The sequence below is a fragment of the Theobroma umbraticum genome, unplaced genomic scaffold (assembly GCF_002168275.2).
Source record: "Theobroma umbraticum cultivar Fairchild unplaced genomic scaffold, ASM216827v3 scaffold_12.1, whole genome shotgun sequence".
NCBI lineage: Eukaryota > Viridiplantae > Streptophyta > Magnoliopsida > Malvales > Malvaceae > Theobroma > Theobroma umbraticum.
In genome coordinates this window covers 4,331,956-4,351,145 of record NW_018397269.1, presented here as the reverse complement: position 1 = coordinate 4,351,145, position 19,190 = coordinate 4,331,956, and the positions used below count along the sequence as shown (strand labels likewise).

General features: G+C 34.2%; 1 protein-coding gene and 1 pseudogene across 2 annotated transcripts; both read right to left on the bottom strand.

Moving 5' to 3' along the window:
* Positions 1-4,780: 4,780 nt before the first annotated feature.
* Positions 4,781-5,879, bottom strand: LOC110425917 (germin-like protein subfamily 3 member 2 pseudogene; annotated as a pseudogene).
* A 1,276-nt stretch (positions 5,880-7,155) lies between these two features.
* ACR12 (ACT domain-containing protein) lies at positions 7,156-16,090 on the bottom strand. 2 transcript variants are annotated; one of them, XM_021440864.1, is made up of 10 exons: positions 15,810-16,090; positions 15,520-15,574; positions 14,526-14,645; positions 14,023-14,117; positions 11,040-11,124; positions 10,793-10,852; positions 8,326-8,381; positions 7,845-7,950; positions 7,670-7,738; positions 7,156-7,449 (listed from the first exon to the last, which is right to left on the bottom strand). In XM_021440864.1, exons 1-10 carry the CDS (start codon positions 15,977-15,979, stop codon positions 7,387-7,389), a joined length of 879 nt encoding a protein of 292 aa, XP_021296539.1. In that variant the 5' UTR covers positions 15,980-16,090; the 3' UTR covers positions 7,156-7,386. The 2 variants fall into 2 exon arrangements, with proteins under 2 accessions (XP_021296539.1, XP_021296538.1); XM_021440863.1 differs by having other exon boundaries at positions 14,526-14,648; positions 15,810-16,088.
* Between the last annotated feature and the right edge of the window lie 3,100 nt (positions 16,091-19,190).

Below are 19,190 nucleotides of genomic sequence, written 5' to 3'. Positions count from 1 at the left end.
TAAGTCGTTTCTGTCTCTGAACTCAGTTTCTGGTAATAGGCTTTGTCTTTGAGCATTTCTGATAGTACCTTTTTGGTTGACTGACAAGCTTTCTTGGTCGATTGAGTTGTTTCTATTTCTGAACCCGGTTTCTGACTATAAGCTCTTAGTCGACTAACTCTATCTCTTGGTCGACTAAGTGCTCTCTGTTTCACGATTTTCTTGAACCCGTCAGCTTCTCGTTTGAGTTTTATCCAACCAACTCCCTTGATTATTCAACTTAGAGACTTTTCATTTCATTGCTCACTTATAGCTCCTTATTCTCATGAGTTTTGATATTATCTTTTGAATGATTAACTAATTAATGGCATACATTTTTATCATGCACACTTAAACAATATAATTAGACACCAATGAATGGGAATATTTTGTTATCATCAAAAACATATAGAGTCAACATTCTCTATTTCTTACTTTTGATGATGACAAAACACTCCTAGATTAATAATACAATGTCTATGTTCAATATGAATGCATCAAATCTTTATGCATAATAAGTTGCTCCCCCTTAGTCAATGCATCTAGTTTTCTTTACATAATATTCAATAAAACCAAAACAAAGCATCACACATAAAAATTAAACATGAAGATCAATCAAACTTTATTTAACTTAGTCTTCCTTCTCTTTTTTTTTATCATTAAAATTGATATTCAAAACTCCCCTTTAGTGAGTGCATCTGAATTTTTCTTTAATCTTTAGATCAAACTTTAATGAATGGGAATCATAAGCACTCATACACCTAAGTCATACAAGCTTATAAATATAGTTCAATAACTTCAAAAGTCAAGCTTATAACTATGTAAGAACAAATGTATGGGAGTTAAATCATTTCAAGCAATTGTCAAGGATTACTCAAATAATGTTTCAGCAAATTTGATCTTGTCATAATCAAAACTATAATAATTTTAAAGCTAACAAACTAAAGGATAAAGAACATTATACTTCTAATCCTTAAAGTCTCAATCACAAGGATTTTTGCCTCAATAATGTCTTATGCATCAAGCTAGGCTATAACAAACCACTAGCTATCCAAATGTTTAATCTCTAACAATAATCAACATGAATATTTTTCAAGAATAGCTCTAATAGAGGTTTGGATTACTTATACTTGTAAAGCCAAGTGCTAGCTAGGGAAAAGACAACCATGTCATTCTTTTCACCAAATAAACTCCAAGAACAACCAAAATCTACATGAATGTCAATTGATGGCAAAAGAACTCTTTTTTTGAGCTAAGTACGACGTGAAGGGTTTCCTATTCTTTATTGAGACTTAAGGTTTTGGTCAATAGTTACCTCATCCTTGATTAGTAAGAGGAATTAGCAAGAGTCCCTACTCAGGGTAAGAAGAAATAGCAACCAATTTGTTAAGGGAATACTAATTAGGGATCCTCAAGGTTAAAGAAGATGCCTCTTTGTTTTTGTTGAGTGTTACTTTTCTTTTCCTCTTAAGTGTTTTGGTTGTGTGTGGGTTTTCAGTAGGTTTTTAATGTATTTTGTATTTCTCATATGCAACATAAGGCCTATATTTATAAGTAATCACAAATCCTAATCCTAGTGAGATGATATGTACAACTTTATGTACCTCTTTGCAAAATTGTCTCTTAATTTAATTGAACCTTTCAATTAAGTCCTTGAAGTTCATAACTTTATTCAATTAGGTCCAACTTTCTTAATCCCTTTTTGCATTCTCAAAAAAGGTCCTTAATGTTTGTGACTCATTAGGTTCCTTAGTATGTTGGCAATAAATATATACTATAATTTGATTTTTTTAAAGTTATACTATAATTTGATATAAACAAGGATTAGATTAATCAAACACTTTTTTATTTATTAACAATTCTCTATTTGATTAGCTAATATGTAGAAGTCAAGATTGACATCTAGCAATGTATCATAACTACTTAATTCTTAAGAAAAGCAATAATGGTTTGACTCAACCTTTTTGTACATAGTCTACCAATGTAATTATTAGACTTTCATTAATTATTATCCAACAGGACTTAATGCATGATGTAATGTCTACACTATTTAGTCTAAACCATCTTAGCTCTTGAAACTAGTGAATAACTCTTTAATGTGATTAAAGAAACTCCTTGCTGAATCCTTATTATGCTTTGGGCAAACATTTTATGAGTTCTTACTTGTCAATATACATATAGTACATCCGTTTCATTATCACTAGTGTGATACATATTCCTCTATTAATCATTCACATCCCTTCATATGCTTCGTGTTATTCCCAATGTATATCTTTTATGATCATCCTTGGACATGACCACTAAATGTATAACCAAAACATAAAAATCTACAAACAAGGTCCATTGTTAATCTCAAGTCATTCTCACAATTGTCACATTAGAATGTCCATTGACACAAGAGTGATAATATGTGAAACCCCAATCTTTCCTTAAAGTATAGAATAGTAAATCCCTAGGTAACTTGAGTTTTTACTTTGTAAAATATTGCATTTTTAAATTCTAAGATAATTTGATAAAGAGTTAAAGGAGAAAATTGTCAAAAAGGATTTGTTTGCTTTATTAATTTTTACATTTTGAAGCAACGATATCAATACTTAAAGAGCAAGTATTGATACTTGCTACTCAAAAATCCTTTGAAAAAGATTTTGATGAACAAGTATCGATACTTGATGAATATGTATCGATACCTGAAACCTAGAAACAATGTATCGATTCTCTTCCAAAATTATCAATACTTGATGTCATTTTTCAAAAATAAGAAGGACAAAATGGTATTTTCTCACTCAAAATTACCTAATTAGACTAACTTAAGCCAAATTTTGGAAATTTGGTTTAGAAATCTAGAAAATGAGAATGATTTATCCATACCTATGAACTAGGTATCGATACCAAGCAAACAAAATGTCTCGGAAGTGCATTTTTGTGTTGTAAGTATTGATACCTTCAAAAAAGGTATCAATACTTGTAAGTCAATAAACATTCTATTTGAAAAGTATCAATACCTTTGAGCAAGGTATCAATACTTACAACATAAATCTTAGAATTTTGACCCTTTTGAAGGACTTATGGATACTTTTGGCTATACAACTTTAGATTAAGCTTCTAAGAGGTCTTGTATGTATTTGAAACTATCTGCATTAAAGTAGAAGCGTCTTTATCTATATGATTTATACATTAGTTGCATGCTTTTATGAAATTATGTTTTATGCAAACATTCCTCTTCTTAGCTTTTTCCCCCTCCCTGTGTTTACTCACTATGTTTTTATTACTCTCACATAAAAGCGTTATTATTTGATAGATCCATAGTTTGTTGGGTCATTGTTCGGTGGGGTGGTCACCATACATGATATTTGTAGGTCTATGGCATCACGGTCGATTATCTTTCTAAGTTCACTCTGATTGTCAAAGTCAAATTTTATTTGATTTTATAAATGTTGCTTATATTTTGTATTTGGCCAATGTATGGCACATACTTTTTGAATTTGTAAATAAGTATTTACTCTATAAATGGTTTCACATATTTGATATTTCTATCTATCTTATGAGATAGTGTTTCAATTGATTTCAAAATATCATAATTTTATATTTATATGTGATCATGTTAATGTATTATGAATATCTTATCTCCGTATTAGAGTCGATTAGGGATTTGGAAAAGTGTTAGACAATTCCTTCTTGGTCATCTTCAAGGATATGCCCCAGTAATGAGCATATTTCTAATGTGTTTTCAGCCTCTCTCAAGATAATATAATTTCGCTTTATGATATTCCCATAAGTGATCAACTACTCATTGTTCAATGGTGCCATTCCACTTGTTTCACAATCATTGTGTCCAATAGGGTTGTTTATCTCTGTGAGTGCTCTCTTTTTTTTTCTACTGCTTTCTACTTCAGATTTCCTTCCCAAGACCTCTTCTTTTACAGCTCTACTCCCTTTCTTCCCAAATTTTAAGAAGAGTCAAAGAGGTTTAACTTAATGCTTTAATGCTCAACCTTTCAATGTGATCCAGTTTTTCATCATTCGATATCTCGATAAGACATAGAAAATGATTTGATGCTTACTCTATATTTGTCTTTATTATTTTAGCTCTTGAAATTTGTTCTTAACTCCAAAACAAAATTCGAAAAATTCATTTTCTTGGACCTTCATTCTACCTTAATCAAGAATTTCCTTAAGCTAAGACATACTACGAAGCAATATGATTTCTCCTTTAAAATCATTTAGGGTAATGTAACTTTATTAATCATCCAGCTATCTTCATGTGCATCATGTTTCTAATATCCATGCCATTGTACATTCTTGGTTCGGACTACTTAAGATAATATAAAAGTATAACAATCCCTACATAAGATAACCTAACGATCTCAGGTCTAAGAATCATTTACACGACGGACACATAAGAATGTATTTCATAGACATTTGAGTGAACAACCTAACGAAATTCTCATGATTGATCATATTCATTGACTTATTCTTCTAACAAGCAATCACATGTTAGTTTCAAGTATTTCACTACTACAATATATGAAACCGACTACTTACTTTATAAGTAAGAATTATAACATGTGATAGTGTCGCAACTTTTATCAATGTCCTGTCTTGATCAAGCATTGATTAGGAATTATTTAGGAATGATGCTTTAATGCAATAAAGATTTCATAATTATAATTTTTTATAATTCTTTTTGCAATGCATATTCATTCACGATATTTATTTTTATAAATAAATAAAATAAAATGTATAAAGTTGTAAATAAAGAAGATCTTTCTTATTACAATGCATAACATCGATGACAATGTTTTCTACAAAAACATATGGATCGGCTTGGAAGGTACAAGTACACTCGACCATAATGTGCCTTGTCAAAAAGCTCCCCACAGTCAATAATCAATGAACAACATCAAAGGAAGAAAACTTTGGTAATCTGTCTAAAATTTTCTCTCAGAAAATGTCTTACAGGGGACAATATCACAATTCTCGTAGTTGGCGCAGTCTGCTGTGTATGGAAACAGCAAAGCATTATTCATGGAAGTATCTAATAGCTAAACTATTTTAACCGTCTAGCTCAACTCGTGGGGAGCAAATTTCCTCCTCAAGTTGGCAATCTCCTTAGCACTCAACCCAAAAGCCTTCTCCAGAAGTTTTTCTTCGATCCCAGTACCAAATACAGCATTTGGAATTCTCAGCAAACCAGGATTTTGGCTGTCAAAACTTCCCAACAGTGTAGCAGGCGTATCTCCAACATTCATTTGAAAGTGCAGGAGCCCCCTTGGAAACACCATGACTTCACCCTTTTCAATCACTTTAGCGTAAATTCTGTTTTCTGTGTCGACGAATCCTGAATAAACTCTTCCTTGCAGAACAAATGCTATTTCAGTTGCTCTTGGATGGAAATGCGGCACGTTGATGCCGCCGACTTCAAAATCAGCTCGAACAAATGACATGCCTAGCGTATTCAAGCCTGGAAAGACATTAACGTTCACTGGCTTAGCTGCTAAGCCCGTTTCGCTGAATTTCCCTGGAAACTTTATGCCTGAGAACACGAAATCTTCCACTGTGACAGCTGATGAGTTCCTGCATGTTGCAATTCCTGTCTGGGGTATGCAGAAGTCTTGAACTGGATCAGGGTCAGAAGCCAGGGTCGCAATAATGGCATAGTTGTGGAGGAAGATGGCCAGCAGAAGCGCCGGTTTTAGAGACATTGTTCTGCAGAGGAATTAAGAATGGGAGAAATGGAAAGTGGTGGTATGACTCTAAACCCCACCAAGGCAAGATTTCTGCATCAGAAAAAGCTATTAGCTTCGCTTCAGGCTGATCGTGGGCAGACCTAATATTTTATATAGCCAGTGCATTTCTGAGCAATGCGCTTTTGCTTGGGGTCAAAGGGAAAGAGGGGTTGGGTAAGCTTAAAAATGGCAACAACAACCAATCCTGGTCAGCTTTTGTGTCTATAGTGGAAAATTAGTGAAAGCAAAGGTGAGCTGTGTTAATGGCTTTGATTATTGAACTAGGCGTATATCTGAAGATTCAATGAATCACTACAGAATTCTTCAACTCAACTCTAGATTCCAACTGCTCCAAAACAGACAAAAAAGTGGCAAAGATAAGCGTGAACCAAATGCTTTAAATTATTATTTAGGACCATGTTCTGTCTTCTCTGGGATTGAGGTGAGATGGGCCACATTGATGTGCTTCTCCTTGCACAGTGTGGCATACCATTTGAATACTCTCCATGTATCTATATTGCAAGATTCTCAAGTCTATTTGTGATATTCATATCCAAAACGTTGACAAGTCTAAGTCCTTATGAGTATGAGCTACAATATTGTTGATAATTTTCGAAATCACCATGGATATAGGAACAACCGTATGAATGAAACTCATGATTGGGGTTGGAGGTATACCTATTTGGTGGAACAGAATTCAATCCATTACCTTGGCTATCGCATAATTAGAGACGTGGCTTGAATAAAAGATAAGATGATTTGATAACATTAATAATTCAAATCCAACCAAACGTAATGTTTGAAAACACTTGAGAAAATTTGAATAAATTTTTATTGTTTTATTACTTTCAATTAAACTCATGTCTGCACCCAAACATTTAACTCATTAGTTGGTATATTATCACTACCTAAACCTCAATTATATAAAAAAAAAAATTAAACTCATGCATTTTTTTAAGTCAAATAAACTTTATAATTAATTATCATTAATTAAAATAACACTTATTATTTAATACCCACTTAACATTAATGACATTAGCATAAAAACTCAAAATACGTAACCATATCATTATGTCATAACAATATATCTTATCAACATACTTACATTAGCATCATGTGATATATAATAATAAATAATATTTAATTAAAAATAATTAATTAATTATTAATTATAAAAATTATTTTAATTTAAAATAAAAATACATAAATTTGATTGAACGTAATTAAAAAATAAAATGTATTTAAATTTATTTTAAATAATTAACTTTTTTTAACCCAAAATATTATAAAACAACAAGCCTAGCTGGAAGCTGTTCGTTTTCCCTTGCCAGTCTTCTAACAACCCACAGTTTGTTATTTTAGTATCCAATCACAAGACAGGCTGTTGGATTGAAATCTTGCCAGAAGCACCTGCATCAGAAGTCTAACATCTCGCTTTCATTATATTATTTGCTGGTAATCAACACGTCACTTTCACATGGGAACAACTCGAATACGAGTCTCAATTTTCAAGACATCCAAGATGCATTGGGCAACATGAATTCATAAATCTAGAAAAAAAAAAATTCAATATCCTCAAGCCCAAATGCATGAATTGGTACAAGAACCTGTACATGTGGTGTACATGGTGCTTCTTCAAGTATTAGTAACTATCGATATCGGTTTCTGGCCTTCTGAGGTAATATCGCAGGCAGTTCACCAACACCTGCATGTAACACGGTAAAAGATACTTTTGAGTCAGAGAAGGAGAGAGATCCAGCAGACATAATAAATTTGACAAGAAACATAAAATTATTGGCTTTGATTTCCTGAAATGCATTGCCATATCACAATTTAGTTTCAGACATAAATGACACTGGAGACTTAAGCAACCTAGAAGAAAAATGTTACTGTTCAGCAAATCTATCATCACCCTTGGCAAATACCTGAGACAAGGAACTATTTAAAGCTGCTCCTCTGTAGCTGACATGAAACTTGTCTTTCGCTACCAATCCCTGTAAAATACAGAACAAAAAGTGGCGAAAACAGTTGCAAAACCAAAAGTTTTTCTCTATGCACACATGTGGTCACTTAAACACACACAGAGGGAACGAGAAAGACCTCTGTATCAATTTCTGCTGACTCCACATCAATGTTGACATCAGTAATGATTTTGATAATCTCTACAAGCAGTCCAGGTCGATCTGCTGTCTCTATACAAAGCAAGCTGGAAACATTGAACAACTGCATAAGCAAATTATCACAAAAGGAACCTATCTTCTATGGGCGCATTTCACCTGCAATTCTTTTTACTAAAATCTCGCAATTATCCAATGCGTGTGTGTGTGTGTATCCACTTATAAGAGTTGGCTCCATAAAATATTTTAGTGTATTCCTACACAATTCATGATTGTGATTGGCTAATTCTAATGTAATGATTGTAAGAGATACGCTCCCATCTTTTACAAGACCACAACCTAAAAAAGGGATTCATCCGGTTTAAAATCCCTCAATACGTAAGTAATGTATGCTAGAAACAGTGGGGAGTTCTGAAATTATGTGCTGAAATCCATTTCCATTATAATTTATTTGGAGAGCAAACCTCCTCTTGGGTCCATCTTCCTTGACATGTATACGAGTAGCAATGTCGATATCAAGCTGCATCAACAAATAACTAGACTTAGATTTAAAGTTCTTAAGATCCCAATCCTGTATAGCACATGCAACAACTCTTTAATAACTAAAATTAAGAAGGCATCATCATTGTTTGAGCCTGATGACATCTTGATGACATGGAGGTGCACTTTGCTTAGCCTTAACCCCAAAAGGCACCCAAAAATAAAAGTGAAAACGGATGGCAAAAAAACCCATACTCGACGAGTTCTGCACTGCCCAGCTCAGATAGGGCAGGTTTTTTTGTTTGAAAATCAGGGGTAAGAACAGGTTTTATGTTAAAAAAGGCAGGTCAGCAGCAGGTTTAAGGTGCCCTGCTCCACCCCACCCGAGTTATATACAAATATAATATTATTTTATTATTTACTTGATTTTATATTTACAAATCAGACACCCAGTAATTCAATTCCAGAAGTTCAGGGACAGAAAAACATAAAAAAAGTACTTCATAAGGCCCCAGAGCAGAAGACAGGAAATAACAAACTTAGAAATGCATTAAGAGTAGTTGGCAGCCATTCCATCTCAATGACAAAAGAACCTAACTACATCTGTTCAAATGATTTAGCTATGGCAATCAATATTTAATCAGAAACACATGAAAAGAATGACAACACCATTTTAGGTCTTAATTAACTCAAAATATTCCCCTTGAAAACACCACTAGCCACCCCTCCCAAAAAAACACTACGAAGGTTAAATAAAACTGAAAGTTTCTTCTGTTTCCTAATGTCTGAAGGGAAACCCATACCAAAGCTACCACATCAACAATGATTTTCCAAGTTCATACAAATTAAATGGAAATTTCAAAATATTGATCCTAAGCAGCAAACTTCACAACATTCATGATCTACCAGTTACTCATGTTTATGTATAAAATATTGTATGTCCAAGTGCAGATGAGACCGTGTGCACGCTGTCATCACTACTATTGATGCAGACAGAAGTTTAAAGATCTCTACACACAAAAACAAACATGTAAAAGCATGCCTAAAACTGAAGAAACATACATGGAAGATCAAGAGTGGCACATTCAGAAATTAAACATGCCAATATGGTTAACAATTGCCTTTCAAAAAAAAATATAGTTAACAATTAGCAAATAATAGGGCATATATCCAGGAACCTGCATCCTGGTTTTAATGACTCAGATAGCAACAAATAAATTCATATTCTCTTTTTCCTAGTTCATTTTATCTTCAGTTTTTTAGGATGGTCTATATTACAACGTAGATTTTCGTATGCGTCCTACAATAGTTTTAGCCTCCAATTGTTTGTAACTTCTGCTACTTGCTTTTTGATTTTAGAAGCAAAAAGCACATTTTCAGACAAACAAATAACGTTTTTGAATAATTGAACTTCAAAAGTAATTCTTTTAAGTGCTCCCTTTGTCTCAAACTGAATGTTCAAATTTCAAATTACACAAAGTTTTAGAAATGAGATATTTTGTTTTACTTTATAAGATTTACCCTTCAGGTGTCATAAAAGCTAGAGGGACCCACCTAAAGTTAGTATTTCAATGAAGAGCAACACTAGAAAAATGCTGCCCATTTTAGGAAAGTGGACATTATCTTGAGAAAACCCAGAAATGAAAGTGAACAATCAATTTGAGGGTAAAATGCATGAATCTACTTTTATACAAAATATTTATGCTAAAATGTCTGTTGGTTTTTAATAGTTTGCTCATTTGTAATCAAATATGACCTTTATTATTTACTTTTTTGGGCTACTTTTGAGAAAGAAAAATGCAAGCAGCAAAACATCTAAATGAAGCCTTAACCATAACACTATTAAGTCAAAGCCTTTTGAACCTGAACCAAAACCGACCTCAAGTCTGCAACTCCAACCTTTATCAATTGAGCTAACAAAAAACATTTCTAGCAAGCGGGAATTCATTTTTCTAAATTTCGTTACTCCACAAGTGCATGTTCTTTATGTTGTTGTTTTCCTTTTTTTTTTTTTTTGACCATCGACAATCCAACTAAAATAAAAGCACCAATTTTACAACATGAATACAAAAACATCATAGTGTGTTTTGTTACTTCATAAAGAAAAACCATTTGACTCATAAGTAATTCAGTAAACAACTCATCATCCGCCATTGCAAAATCCAGAACCATTGACTGTATGCATAACTGACTAATAGTTGCCAATATTTAATGAATTATAACAATACTGTCAGAGGTTAAACAGTTCACTGAAGCGCCAAGTATAAGGAACTGATACACTAGGCACCAAAAAGGCACTTCCTTGAGCAAGGGCAGATACGTTTTTCTCCCAAAAATTAAGTCAATATATATTTTAGAAACTATGCCCATCATGTAGAAGACCAGAAATAACAAAGTGAGCCACATTAAGTGGGTGAAAACAAATTTTAAAAAATCATTAGATAACGTCACCTTCTTCTCTGGAGCCTTTACTCCAAAAGCCTCACCCATAGCAAGTTGCTCACTAGATTCCTAGCAAGAAATCAAATTCAAACAAGGATATTTAACCAAAATCAAATGCATAAAATAATTGTAGAGAATATCTACTTTAACTTGATAAGTCACAAGACCAACCACTCATGAAAGAGAGAGAGAGAGAGAGAGAGAGAGAGAGAGAGAGGAGAGAGAAGGACTAAAAGTATGAATTCAGCATACATACCGGATGGTACTTCAAAAGATTATTTATAATGGTGAGTCGAATTCTCTCTAACATATCAGGATCTTCTACTTTGCGCCCAGTGTCTCTAGCATAACCAAATCAATTTATGAATGCTGATCACTCCCAATAAAGCATTCAAAATTAATAAAGGACTAACATATGCGCTGTGAGAATGATATTGATGTTTAGTGCTGAATATATTGCATATACACTCTTTCTCGCACACATTCTACTCAAATTCAACTTACATATTATCCACCTAGTCTGACAAACTATTAAACACAATACTTAGAAGTCAAAAAAAAGCCAGAAGGAAATACGACAACACGAAGAATTTAGCAACACCTTACGGACTTTGTAAAGATATATCAAATTTCCAGGATGTAAATGGATTCAATTTTAGATCTTCTGCATATCAGCAATTCTCACTAAAGTGTTCAACATTTGGAATTGATCAAAAACAAAAAGGTTTTGGCTTGGCTAATTGGTGTGTTTAGAAACCACTAATGTTGCAGGAAAAATTATATAGAATCCATGCAATACAAAAGAAATTCAACCTAAGGTTGTGGGATGCTTGTTAAAAGGGGTACATGTTAGTTAGGGATATGCATATGAGACATGTCTTATTAATGACTCAATACAAAGTATAATGATGGTAAACAAGGCTAATTACATGCTTATTCATAATTTTGCCCCAAGTTGTTTAGCTTAAATCCCCTTGGATATCGAATTCCCCATGAATGTTACAAAATACATATTTAATTGCCAATGCCAGAACATTTTTGCAATTCATTAGCAGATGAACCATAGCTTAGTCTGCACAATATCGGCCAATAGGGGTATAGAAATCTTGGCCAACTATGTACCTGAAAGAAACTATGAACATGCTCTTTACAACTAGAAATGGCCACTAAGGTAGGAAACTGCAACTATGTTTTTTCCAGTTTTCTTTATTTCTGTTAATAAACGAAAATATTTGCCTTCTTGCTCACCATATTGGCATAGCATCAACATCTATATCTAGTTCTCAACAAACTGCTTCCGCTGATTTCGGATTATGATCTATAAATATTTCACTTGCTTTAATATCAAAAGGCAGACCATACAGTACCCATTCTATATCAAAATGTACACTTTATCCGAACTAAAAATATGTGCAATTGGCCCCTCAAAACATTTAAAACATGTATCAAGTTAGTCCAACCATTAACACTGTTAACCCAAAGCTTATGGTGTAACTAACCAATAGAATCATGCCATGTGTTATGCCATGCATGAAGTTTAAAACACTAAAGTATTACTTAGAACTTCCATGTGGACTCATGCAAAACAGGTGGCAAACCCTTATAGACCACCTGAATTTAAAAAAGGAAAAGACATATTCTTCTCTCTCTTTCTTCAAGCACTTCACCCAGAAACAAAAAAACCCTCGCCACGATCTGCCTCAAGACATTTTAGTGACGTTGCCGGCAAGGTTGCCGCTGCCAGCTTGTCCTCCCCCTTTTCATTTCTTTCCTCTCTCCTCTTTCTTTCCTTTTACCCCACAATTCAGTCTCTCTTTCTGATGACTTCTCTACACTGCTTTCTCTCCTCTCCCCTTGCTTTTTTTTTTTTTTACCACGCCTGAAGACTACCCTTGGTGCTATGTTGTGACCAGAAACTCAAGCAGCGATCAACTCCCTCTTTTGTTTCTATTTCCTTAGCTTAGCTTCTTCCTTTCTCAATTCTCTGTTTCTTCCATTTTATTCAGCTGTGTCTCATGGCTTCAAACAAGGCAGTGGTGCCACAATGGGGCCCTTTCTACCATCCCTTCCCCTATTTCCAACTCCTTTCTCTTTTTTACTTTCCTTCTTGCTCCTCAATGTTCTCATGAGATTATCACCCCAAATTCTCCCAAACTCACTTTCTTTTTTGTTTAATTTCCCTCAAACATATACATACAGTCTTGAAATTTGATGGGTTAATGCTCTCCTTTAATTTTTATTTTCAATTGTGGTTGATTACATTTATATTTTGTATGAATTTGATTATGGGTTTTGGGAACTGTGACTGTTTGGCCTTTGTGATTTTACTACAGGTTTTGGGTTTTCAAAGAGAAACTTTGATGTGGGAGCCAAGAAGAGAGAACACAATAATAGAAACAGAAAGGGAAAAGGAGAGACTGTACTGGAAAAGCACGAGGTCACAGCTGTGAAGGCGTTATCATTTTTGTGTTCTTAATTTGATAAAATTTCTGGTTTCATTTATTTCCACATGAAAAAATACAGATTATCATGTTTTTTAAATGCAGGTTTCCCATGGCAACTTGTCACATGCCCTCCATGTTGAAATTCCAAGTAATACTCGATATCTTAAATTTCACATGTGACATAATGCATGGTTGGGTTCTATCACTCAAATGCCACATTGGCAGGTTGTGTTAACAATGTTAACGGTCCGACTAACTTACACATTTTGAAAGTTCAAGGAGTCAATTGAACATTTTTTCAGTTCAGGTACAAAAGTGTATGTTTCGTTATAGTTCAGGTACCATATGTAAAATCAACTCTTTTTTTCTAGTTAAGTATACATTTCATTCAGATGTATTTATAGGTCAATCAAACAACATTCCAATCAGCAAAGATGAGTGTTGTAAAGTAGTATATTATTTAATGACTGTTGTACAGTAGTATATTAGTTAATGATTTCTCATGTTATAAGCCATGAACCCTTTTTGGGCAAAAAACTGCAGACTAAAGCATGTGTGATAGGGGAGAACTACATTTTTAAGAACACAGGCATACAAGTGGCAGTTTAATCATCTAAAGACAATGTTCGGCCAAAAGAAAAACATCTAAAGACAATGAGGCAGAAAACCTTGAGATGTTAATGAGACTGGCTAAGCAAACAAATATTTACACTATCAGCAACTTGTTACTAAACACATGCTCAAAAAAGGGAACAGGAGAAGATGAGTCATATCAGCATTTAAAAAATAACTCACAATCGCATGATGAAAAATTTTGTTTGTGTGACTGATCCTTCAGTGAGAACAGTTCCCTTTGCCACATCTAATCCCAACTCTTTCAATGCCCTCATCTGTCAAAACATAAACAAAAGGAGAGTCATGAAAATGTATAAGAGAAAGGAGAGAATTATCATATGCTTTTACTTTTTTGCCTAAATGAAATAGCTAGATCCATAGCCTCCCAGAATAATTAAAATTGGAATAAAGACCATTCATTGGTGCATCATTTTTTGGATTTCAACATTTTAAAAGCATCCTAAAAATACAATCAGCCAGTGCGTTACACAAATTGAGCTTAGGACGTCTCTTACGTACGCATTGATGACTCAATTACAGAATAACACACAGATAATAATTAAAATCACTCACATTGCCTCTACAAAGTTATTTAGTGCTCCGGCTTTACACACAGAATTTTCACTGGTTCAATCTTATGTAACTATTGGAGAAATCAAAATAAGTTGTAATAGCCACTTAACTGTGTCAATGAGAGCACCCAGACGATCTCCAAAACTCAACTGCACAATTGTTGCCTCTGAATCTGAATCTTGATCAATCAAAACTATTGGCATTGGAATATAATCAGCATCTTGGTCAGTCTTCTGCAATAAAATCATCCAATTAAACTAATGACAGATCATTATATATGCAGCTGTGATGCAGGACGAGATATACTCGTGAAGGAATTAATCAATTTAGATATTAATTTTATGAACTTTATATTTTTGTGGATTGGATTGTGATTTTAGGATAGATTATTGAGATTTTGAAAAACAGTCATATGATTTCCTCTCTAGGAAGCAAGAAATAAATTACTCTTTCCCCTCCCAACTGTGCATCAGGCTGTCATCTACCAGCTACAAACATACCTACGGTAAAATAAGCATTTCAATGAAAACCCAACATCCAAAAAACTTTCAAGAGTCGTTAAGAAAGCAAGAGAGGGACAACATATCAAGCTCTTCAATTGGTAAAATAATTTGGTCCTTTCAGTTGTAAAAGTAGGCACCATCTCATGGGTCCAAATACATATCCTTAGGCCTACAATATCTCTAGAAGAGACTCAAATAAGTGGTGCACATGTATGAAGACAAAAATACTCTTCGGACTTTGATTAAATCCATCACTTAATATTGAAAAGAATACTTATTTTAGTTGTGGCTTACCGCTTATTGCAGTTTCCTAATGAAACACAAATATGGATGAGTATGCAGTAATCCTACACAATCTATTCCTTTTTCTATTATGTGGTTTGAACTTAAAAAATATACCTACATCATGTCGGAAGAACAACATCAAAGACATAAATCATTCGACTTTTGCCATGATACATCTTATGGCTTTAACCCTGAGCTGAGGGTAACATTAAGCACCGGATATGACAGCAATTCTTAATCTTACTAGAACAAAACGATGCCTTCAGAATCCATGTGTGAGTTGAGTAAAATTTACACAGAGGAAGAAGATTCTTACCAATGAGGTTGAACTAACAGCGTTGGGACCCTCATTAGCAGCATAAACGACGTTCCTGCATAACCATAAGCAAGTGCTGAAAATTTTGATTCCAAGAAAATACCAACCATCTATTTTCTATTAATTAGTATTAGCACTACCATCTAATATTTTATCCAATAACAAAATACTTCTAAATTACAATCTTACAACAGTCAAAAGAGAAACAAAGCAGCCACTCAGTCAGTCACTGCGATTTGAGAAAATCAAAGCAAAAAGATAGATAATAGATAGATTGTCCTTGTTCTTACTTTTTGGCAGAGAAATTGGTTATAATGCCACACCCAGAAAAGTTGTTGCGGATTACGGAGGACTCGATAGAAGAGAAGTGAGGAGCAAAATCGGAATCGGAAATTCCGGATCGTCGGAGACCAACGGGAGAAGAGCAAGACGAGAAGAAGAGGGACTTGGGCAGCGCCATGGAAGTTGAACTCAACAACTCCAACGCTAGAATTCAGACTTCAGACAATTTTTCTTTTTTTGGTGGTTTTATTGATTTGGGTCGGATGGGATTGTTCTAGCACTAGCAGAGACCCATGGAGAATGATAATATCATTATACAAGCGTGACGTCACTTGTGGGACCTGATTCTGTTGTTGGATGCCACGTCATATGTGGTGCATTTTTACTATTCTTCATTCTTCCACCACGATCACCGAAGGTAAATTGGTAAAAATTTATTCTGATCCGCCTGGATTAACTAAAAAGGGGGAATGGAATGCAAAGCAATGCAATCCTTAATCGAAAATTAACCAAAATTTGAAATTTGTCTTACCTTGTCTCATCTATAACCACAGTGAAAAAGAAATCCTGGAACGGCGTTAGCTTGCCGTCACGTGAAGCATTATTTTTTGGCCACATAGATGTCTTTAGTTACTTCACGTGATCGGTGGCGCTGGGGTTAGCATTTTTTTATGTTGTTCGTTTCTTTCATGCATGGGTGGGTTTTTTATGTTGCTTTTTGCTGTTTTTCTTTGCAGCTCTCTCACGGGTGGATTCTTTTGGATTAGTTTTGGATGTCATGCATGCCTTGATTTACGTGGTTTTTAAGCTGAAGTGACTTCTCCAGTCGGGTCTTTGGAGGTTGATATGCCAAGGCTTGCACTCATGGCTTCGGCTTCTTCTTCACTCGCACCGTTCGATTTGGTCACAGTGTTGGCTTGGTTGGTATGGTTTGTTGGGATGATGAATGTTGAGTGTATGTGGTTTTAGTTGTGCTTCAATTGTCTTAGCTTGGTAGTTTTGAATTACATCATGTTTTTATTTGATAAAATTTACATAATATTTTTAAGTTTAATATCAAACATTTGAAATTATCTCTATAACACCTCTATCCTTATTTAAAGGTTAATGAGACTCTATTGATGAGAATAAAGGCTATTTATGTAAGTTTGAGTATTAGAGAACGGTGATAGGTAGAAAGAATATTTTTAAATAAAATAATATTTTATTTATCAATAAGATTAGTTAAAATAGAAGGTTATATGAGTAATCTAAGTGAGGGAGGAGAAGAAAAGAGGAAATTTGAAAGAAAAAAATGAGGTTAGAGGGAACCCGTGTGTTTTGAAGAAATAAAGCACTATCGGGTAAGTATATATTTGAATATTACGGTGACACGCGAATGAGGTACGAACCTCATATTATGTTCATATACATGTCAAGGAAGAAAGTAGAAGAAAAATTAAAATTTTAAAAGGAATGAAAAGACTCAATAAAAAGAATGAAAACTTAAAAGGACTAAATAGTAATTTTACTATTTAACTTAGTCAAAGCTCATACAAACAGTTTTGACTTTTCTTTCTCTCATTCTTCTTCCACATGGCTGGTCATCCGTGTGATGGTTATTGGAAAAATTGGTACACGTAAGGAAAGAAAGGATTGGAAAAGAATTAAAAGGAAAAAAGATAAAGAAACCTACATATGTTGACTAACCAACTCACCTTGAAACTTTTTAAATTTTTTTCATGCTCACTCTTTGCCAGGCCAAAAAAAGAGAAGCCTTTTCTATTTTTTTTTCTTCTTATCATGTCCCACACTAGAACTTTCTCTTTCCTTTGTCATTTTGCATTTTCTTCTTTCTTTCTTTCACCCACCGTCACTTGCACCTTGTGAAGAAATTCTTCCTCCCAAACCGTGGCTTCACCATAATCAGCCAAACCTCAAGCTCTTCTCTCCATTTCTTCCCTTGTTTCTTCCCTTTTATCCTTCCTCTACATGAAGTTCTTTCCTTTTCCTTCCCCATAGCAGAAATTGAAGTGGATTGGTGAGTTGATTCAAGAGTTCTAAGGTAAGAAAGTAGGAATTTGTTAGTTGGTTGAAGGTATGTTTGTAAATTGATTTTTAAGGTGTGGTTTAATTGTGACAGTAAATGAAATTTAGGTGTGAGAACTGATGCCTTAAAGTGAGAAAAATCCAACAAAAATTAAGAACTATATACTTAAATTGGTAGCAAATTAGCATCCCAAAATTTTAAGGTGAGTAGGGGGTGTCCATTTCAAAATATCCTATAAATTGGTACCTAGGTATATATGTATTTGTGAATGTGAAATGATTTATTTTCAATGCAAATTGTGGAAAGCATGAGCTGATAGTGATCTTAGGAAATTGTGAATGCCAAATGTTTAAAATGGGCTTATATACGGTTTATATATGTAAAGGATTTAAAAATCGGGAAGCAAGCTTTTCAATGTTTTGATGTCAAAAATGTGCCTTGTGAATTTTGTGAAGTGCATTCATGAATAATTTCTTATTCATCATGTGGATTAGACATTAACCCTATGCAAAAAGATTTACATAACAAGGGGATACAAAAGAGGTTTTTGAATGTGACCATGATCGGTGTTTTGCAAATGGTTTGAAACGATCCTTTGAAAACTTGATTTGATTTTTTGAATGGTTTTACTGAACCGAGAGATTCGAGAGTAGGCCGGTTGTACTTTAGTTAATTGTGACCCTTGTGCACAAGTGAACTCTAGCTAGAGAACTTTCGAGTAGCCGACGGGCTATTAGACATGGCTGGAGCCAAAGGTTGTGATTTTACGTGATTAGGCCACAAATGATTATATGCAGTTGCGACCACTTGATTTTCTCCCGATGTCGGCCAACATCGTTGAGATAGCCATGGCATGTGAGGATTCGGTGGAGTATAGCTCCCAGATGATATGATGTGGAAGTGGGTCCACGTGTTGCTATTTCATACCATCGAGAGTGAACTCTTTTGGTTTCAAGTAAGTAGTTTTACACAATGAAAAAATATAGTTTGCTACTGCTCTCTTTACTTATGTGACAGCATTAATTAGCTGCTATGCAGGATGATAGTCAATTACTTTAAATTTGTTTTTCAATGGTTAATTAGCATGAATGTATTTAATTGCACATAAGGCACAACTTCCTAATTTTGAATAAATTGCTGGTATATGTATATTCTTATGTTTTTAAACCTTCAATTCTTTTACTTTTAGGTTGTTTTCTGTCTACACCCTACTCACGGGGTCGATGATAACTGAGTCTGTGAGACTCACCCCACTCTACTTTCTTTTGCAGATAAGTAATTAGCTTTAGGACTTTGTCAGCATTACGAGGGTGACTACGCCCTAGGTACGGTATCTCTAGATTTCCACTCTGAGTCGCTC